Raw genomic sequence first — 7,530 nt, forward strand, 5'->3', positions numbered from 1 at the left:
TGCTCTTCAATGTATTTTTTTGTCTTATTTCTATCACATTGTCTTTTTATGTAAAGATTTTTGTTAAAGTCATAAGGATCATGTACTAAAGGTGTTTTTCATGAAGTAATAATGAGTTTTAAAAAATAACAAACCAAATAAATACCTGTCATCAATCTGGATGGATCACTGTCAAGGTCAATGGGACCTGTTCCTATAGGAGTCTACAATCATGTCACTGGTTTAAGGCTGTTAGAGGAGCCTGGGTACAGGTGCAAATGTCACAAAACTAAAATGTGCGCGTAAATGTATTAACTTAACTTTAAATAATATGATAGCACAGTGTTAGATTGGTAAAGAAATATAATGTGACCAGTGGCTACCCGATTTCCAAGAGCAACAACAAGCTCACTTTACAATGTGTATCAGCTATTAAAAATGACAGCAGACTGTTTGGCTCAATGTCAGTCTCCTGGTTGAGCCAAAGCAACTCATCAGTTTGTCATAATGGTATATCTAAACCATGAGCTGAAAGTGGCTGAACTCTGCATTGATCTGCAAAGTTAGATGGAATAACCAGTACTCTCAAATTACAGAGAGTCAATTGATTTAATGCTCAGATGAGAAATATTGCTTAATGCAACTTAAAATATGACCATTTTGATGTTTTTGAAGAATGTACATAGTTTGCATACAAATAAATTGTTCTGGATCAAATTGTGACATTCTTAATCACTGATACAATTTGATCGAGAACAATTTTTTTGTTCTGGATTTGTGTGGCTTTGTCCACACGTGCAAAGACATAAGCAGTAGTATCAATGAAAGTAATAGGAAGGGTAGAAGTGTTCATAATAATAAATGTTGAAAAATGAAGATGAAAACCATAACAATGCAAATAAGTTGATTTGCTATGATGACTATTCACTTAACAACATCTGAGTACGCTGCCAGGAAGTATTTCATTAGGTGTATCAGACATTTTCAGCATAAGTGACATTTGATTGGCTATTCATAAACACCATGACTTGTGTTGTCCACAGTTATACCACACACCTTTTATCCCATAAACCATTTACATCTCTGGCTCAGAGGAGTTGTAGTACTTTATTCATCTGGGGTAACTTCCAGCAGAAACGACCTAATATTGCATTATAAAATAATGAATATGACAGCAGTAACAACAACTGAAAACATTTATGAAAAACGGTACAGGAGGCGCAGTTGTGTAGTAGATTGTAATCTGTTGTAATGATCTCGATTTCCAGTCGGATATAGGCCAGTATAATCAAAAATACAGGACTTGAGAGGTAAGTCTTTATCATACATTTGCAGTTCGACTCAGAGTCGAGATTTTCTTTTTAACATCACTTTATCTTGATTGATAGCAACAACCAGAATTAACCCCAACATCATAAAAAAGACGCACAAACATGAAATGAGGCGTTGTTCCTAAATGCATCATGTATAAGGAATTAGATTTTTCAAACAGCTAATTAGTATGATGATAGGCTAGTATAAAATGTTAATATAAAATTAGTGACAATTTAAAAATGTGTTACAACGAAATTAATAATAACCCGGATGTAATATATGACTAGCAGACTATTTGTTTCCGGTGTCACTGTCAAATCTGACCCCCGGTTTGAGCAGAGCTCTGCCTCTGTCTGAAGATAGAACTCTTTGGTCTAATTTCTGAAACGTAGGTCTGCTCATGTTTCTTTGTTTTGTGTGCTTGTGTGTTTGCCTCCACTATGTATTCCACTGTCATTTATGAGTGTTTTGTCAATGACGCTGACTAAAGGTAAGGTCAGCGCTGCCTAGCCTAATAGCTAGCTAGTTAGCGCGTCAAGCTAAAAAGCCAGTCATGAGATGTGTGACTTTCCGTTGAGCCAGCCATTTTCTAAATGCACAGGGAACTCGGCAGCTCGCTCTGTTGATATTTTATATTTTGTAGTGGCGGTGGTCTCATAAAAGTCGTTGGAAAGCAGGGAGACGGTGAGCCACGTTGTTTAAGTGGTCAAATTTAAATGGTTGCTAACGTTAGCTAACGTTACAGTCTCTACGAGCTGACACTGCATCTGAGAAACAGTTTGTAAACATTTGCACCGTACAACAGACTCAACTGGCAAAGGATCTTTTTTCTTTTTTTTTTTCACTTTCGGGTATAACAATGGTGTGCTGTTAAATGTACGTTTTCTCTCATTTCCAATTTTTTAAAAGTAGAAACGGATTAGTTATTGAAAAAAAATATTTGTAGCTCATGGAATTACTGGGGGATAAAGTTAGGCTTTTTGCTTCTTGAGCCAGCACAATGACCAGATGATTTTTTTGGCCCATATGACCATACTAGTATTTTAGATATACATGCAGTTGTTGTCTCACCCTATGAGGTCCTCATTTCCACAATCTGTTAACTTCATCGCACAGCTTCTGCTTTCCTTTGCTCAGGTGCCAGGGTGTCCCCCCTCTCCATGTGTGGTACCTAATGGGCGGCTGGTCTCGCAGTGCTGTGCTGGAGCTGTACCGGGCGCTGCTCCGTGCAGGTCGTCACCTTCAGTACACTGACCGTAATTACTATCGCCACGCTGTGACACGTGAGTTTCGGCGCTGCCAAGCCCTGACGGTACCTGAAGATAAGGAGGACGCACTGAAGAGGGGCCAGTTCTTCCTCAACAGCCGACTGGGTGGGCTTATGTAGGGGGAAGGGGTCACAGGTCATCTGGAGGTGGGTTAGAGGTCGTGTGGAGGTGTATCTCTCAGGTGGGTTTACAATAAGAAACACTCTTTTATGTCAGAAATTAAACTTTTTAGGTCTGACACATGGTGGACGATTGACTTTTGTAAGATTCTTCACAGATTCCAGGTAACGAGTAAGATCATGTATGTGTGGTTACTCACTGATTTTACTTTTGTAGGTACTCAATACACAATCACTGCTGATTGAGAGATGCTGTCTGAACTGAGTGTGTAGTATTGGTATACTTCTGGTTTCTATCTGGTTACCAACCCTAGAGTATGTCAAAGCCTCTTAGCCAAGAAATGAATGGAATTAAGATGAGACCTTTTCTGTCTTTATCGTCTTCCTGCCAGTCTTGTCCTCTCTGACTCTTTCGTTATCTCCATTTCAGTGGCAGGATGGCAGGGGTGAATGGAGACCGTAAAGGGAAGAAAGATGACAATGGGATTGGCACAGCCATTGACTTCATGCTTTCCAATGCTAAGCTTGTGCTGGGGGTGGGTGGAGCAGCCATGCTTGGCATTGCAACACTAGCTGTCAAAAGAGTAAGTCAGAAGACACTTATCTCCTAACTGTGTTTTCCCATACCCCTCACCCCCATGTGTGATCATGGGGAAAAAAATGCTCTTACTTAAGCATCCATACCAACATGAAAGATATGTACATAATTCTTTGTTGTACAGATGTATGACCGTGCAATAAGCGCTCCCACCAGCCCCACCAAGATGGAGCAGACAGGAAAGAGAAGCTGGGAGGAGCCCGCCTGGATGGGTTCGTCACCACGGGTATTGAACCATGACATGAAGTCCACAGTTAGCAGGTCACTACAGACTCTGCCAACTTCCCCACATGCTTTTGAACCAGGTAAGGAAAAGAAAGTGCTCTTTAATAGTTAAGTTTTTCCTATGTCATTAGTAACATAAAATGTCTTTGAGTATCCAGCTTTGTCGTTTAGAGTTTTCAGCCAGCTGTCAGTAAGATTTTTTTATCTGTTGACAGACAGCCTGTTTGGAGGATTCTTGTTCTTCCTTTACAGTGGGTGTTGGTTCTTTGTCATGCTGTAGTGCTGTAGTCACCCAGCTGTTCTGTATTAGTTTGACATGATATAGTTAAACCTTGATGTTTTAATAATATCACAGATACTTTATTTATTCTTTTGTAGATTTAATTGTTTTACAGCTTCTAATATTTAAAGGCACACCCATGCCGCCCCCACCTTTTGCACGTTTACCCACTGCCACCCCTTTAAAAGTCTATATTTGAAATGGTGGAAGAGGGAAAGTCACAAACTTCTGCTGCATATTTTTGCATTAATGCATCTTTTAACTTTCAATTGCCTCCAATCTCTTTAGACTGTCTGCGGAGGGTCGTGGGTCGAGCTGCTGTGGGAGGAAGTGGGGCCACTCAATCTGACCTGCTGCGGGCCCGAATGCGTTTGTCCCTGCAGGAACATCTGTGGGAGTTCTACCAGAATAATGTGAACATCCCTACTGAGGAGCAGTCTACGGCCAGGAGGGCAGCGCTGGACATCTGTGCAGAGCTCAGAGTGTTTCTTCACGCCAAACTGCCCGACATGCCGCTTAGAGAGATGTACCTGAGTGGCAGTCTGTATGATGACTTGCAGGTAAGAGTTTTGACACATTTGTCAAAAATTAGGACAAAAACTATTTTAGTTTAGCCTTCTTAAAGCGTATTGATTTAATCCAAAAAAAAAAAATTTCCATTCCTCCATCTTTTAGGTGGTTACAGCAGACCATGCCCAGCTTATGGTGCCCCTTATCTTGGAGAAGAACCTGTGGTCGTCCATCCCCGGGGAGGACACCATCATGAATGTCCCAGGTTTCTGGCTTGTCCGCAGGGAGAACTTGGAATATTTCCCACGGAACAGCAGCTACTGGGACCGCTGCATGGTCGGCGGTTACCTCTCCCCTAAATCAGTCCTCGAGGTCTTTGACAAACTTGTGGCTGGCTCCATTAATTGGCCGGCTATAGGGAGTGTCCTTGACTACATCATCCGTCCTGTGGTTCCCTCAGAAACACTTACCCTGGAGGTACAGTATGAGACGGACAGGAAGTTGTATGTGGACTTTCTACCATTACTTGTGATGGAGGATGGAACCTCACTGATTGCTAAACCACATCGGCTTGCTGCAGAGCGGCATGAAAACCTTTGGCGGCAGAGCTTCCGTGTGGCTGAAACGGCGCGGCTCAGGGCTTTGGATCAGGAGGATGGAGGCTGCCGATGCGCCTGCCTAAAGGTGGCGAAAGCGGTGTGCAAGCTCAACCCTGCCCTTAACCGGCTCAACGCCAGCCAGCTCACCAACGCCATCTTGCTGCTGAGTGAAAAAGAAGGTGACTGGACCCAGGAAGCACTGGGTGACCGCTTCCTCCAGCTGCTACGAGCACTAGTGGGACACCTAGAGGCTGGGAGGCTGCCATGTGCCCTCAACCCTAAAGTTAACTTATTCTGTGAGCTGACAGAACAGGAAGTGGACGAGTTGGGGTATACGCTCTACTGTGCCCTCTCAGATCCTGAGGGGCTGCTGAGAACTGCTGTGGCACAGCCAACCCATCCCTGACAAACTTGTCAATACACAGCAACGTGGCACCAAAATGGCAACCACTGGTTTTGTGGGCAATGGTGACCTCGAGCCAGAATGAGGTTCCTGGGGAAAAAAAAACATCTGCATGGAGTTATCCTCTCTCCCATAACACATGGTCTCTTAAGTTTTAAATGCCTCTTTACAAACATCTGTGAGAAAATGTGATACACGCAGTAGCAGTTATTTAGTGTTGATCAGTTTGACATGAAAACTGTATGTGATGTGATCCACCAAATATTTTAATCTCAGATAAAAGTGAAGGGTCATTGGAGTTCATGGCTCTCACTAAAGCCATTGTATTAATGAAGCTAATAGTAGGCATGCTGTTAGGGTCTAACACACTGGGATGGTGGGAATGAACTCGGATAATGCCATATTTGAGCTCTTTTAAACTGGTTGGAGAGTTTTAGGAATACAGACATGTCTGATGCAGTTAATGTTACTGTGGTTATGGTGCTGACTCTGCTTAGAGATGGATCGATACCACAGTGTCAAGGGTAGAATGTAATGTTGATTGTGTATATGCCAACCCAAAAGCTAATAAATTGTTGATCAGCCTGAAGGACTCAACATTCTTGAGTTACAGAGACAAGCTTTTCACAAGCTTTTAACTTTTCATGCCCAATTTGCCATCAGATAGAATATTAAACACTGCAAGTTTTGTCAAGGTTTTGTTTAAAGAAAAAAAAAAAAGACTTCAGTAATACAGTGGCAAAATTCAAAGGTATGCTTTACATGTTTCCAGTGATATTTGAAAACCAACATTAGGCTGTGTTCGGAATGTCTACCGATTGCATGTTTTCGCTACCTATTCTAGAAATCAAACTGGTGAATAGACATTGACATTATATGCTGATGACTATTTCTCATATTTCTAATTCACACCATTCAACAAAGACTCTGATATAAAATAAAATGCACTTATGGAAATATGCAGTTTCGGATTTGTTGCCGAACAAAATCAAACACTGTCATTTTTTCATAGTTATTTTGACGTGAACAGGAAATGTTTCCATGTGACTGTCGGTCTAATACACAGCTGTTCTTTTTCTGCCACTGTGAAGAGTTGGTTTCTTCTGTAGTCTCACATTTGTTGCTTGGATGCAAAGGTCTGATATGCTTTATTAACTAATCATTACTTTGTAAGACATCCATTACGGGTTACTTTGCACTGTCAAAGTGTTGTGTAGTAGATTTGCAACAAAGATGTGCAAAAGTGTTTCATTTTGATACTTTTAAGTGCTGTTGTATACTGGTTTTTGCTTTAACTTAAATTCACTTATTCACTTCCCCTTCAGTCTAGAACATTACATTCAAATACAGGCTGTTCAATATTGCGTAACTGGGCTATGGGCTCAGAAAATGTTCCCCTACTGTATCAGAAATCCACGACCAACAACACACTGCTGTGAACACTGTTGGTACTAACCTGCAGGAGAAGGTTTTCCTTGTTTTTCATTTGGTGAATTAGTCTCAGTATTAACTTCAGCTCCTGTCTTGACTTCAGTTAGAGCATGGAGTCTGCTACCTCTGTAGTATTGTGTTTGTGTGCATACCTTTTGCGCAGTTTAAATCCACATTAAACCCTGATTAACTTGTAGGTACTGATCTAGCCAGACAGACATACTGGAGTATGTAGCTAGACATGGATTATTGCGGTCCGAGGCTGTCACACAGCTCAAAAGGGCAAGCGCTGTTATTTGTCAATATTGGTACTATACTGCAACTACAACACATGGCACAGATCAGCGGTTGTTGTGATACCTGTGGTGATTCTCATTACCAGCAGGCTGCTTCTGTCTGTCAGGTCTATATGTATATTAATAGATTACAGGTGCTAATCTCTGTAGAATACTGTCTGATGAAGGGGATTTACTCACAGATCTGCAGTTACATAATAGCAGCTTTGATAGCCAAGGCTTTTGATGTTAGATTAGCCTGGTACTCAGTGGGGCATCATCAATTTAAGATGTACAGTTCCACGTCCTGCCAGTTCACTGTCACTGCATTGCAGGTGACAGTAGGTGAAGTAACTACAATAGCTGCCTGACAGTCAAGTGGAGTTTATTGCATCTAAACTACCACTCAAAATATGTTGTCCAAAACAATCACATGGCTGCTTTTTGTTCTCACTTTTAGCCTTAGGACTTAAAAAGAAATTAAAAAAATAAAAAATAAAAATGCAGTGATATGGAGCAAGTGTCCCCT

The 7,530-nt window shown here is 41.4% G+C and overlaps 1 protein-coding gene across 2 annotated transcripts; it reads left to right on the forward strand.

Moving 5' to 3' along the window:
• The first annotated feature begins 2,555 nt into the window (after nucleotides 1–2,555).
• Nucleotides 2,556–5,884, forward strand: mief1 (mitochondrial elongation factor 1). 2 transcript variants are annotated; one of them, XM_040156862.1, is made up of 5 exons: nucleotides 2,556–2,666; nucleotides 3,111–3,264; nucleotides 3,403–3,583; nucleotides 4,072–4,343; nucleotides 4,459–5,884. In XM_040156862.1, the coding sequence occupies exons 2-5, from the start codon at nucleotides 3,118–3,120 to the stop codon at nucleotides 5,296–5,298; spliced, it is 1,440 nt and encodes a 479-aa protein (XP_040012796.1). In that variant the 5' UTR covers nucleotides 2,556–2,666; nucleotides 3,111–3,117; the 3' UTR covers nucleotides 5,299–5,884. The 2 variants fall into 2 exon arrangements, with proteins under 2 accessions (XP_040012796.1, XP_040012789.1); XM_040156855.1 differs by having other exon boundaries at nucleotides 2,628–2,742.
• Nucleotides 5,885–7,530: the final 1,646 nt, after the last annotated feature.

Source organism: Xiphias gladius, chromosome 3 (genome assembly GCF_016859285.1).
Source record: "Xiphias gladius isolate SHS-SW01 ecotype Sanya breed wild chromosome 3, ASM1685928v1, whole genome shotgun sequence".
Lineage (NCBI taxonomy): Eukaryota > Metazoa > Chordata > Actinopteri > Istiophoriformes > Xiphiidae > Xiphias > Xiphias gladius.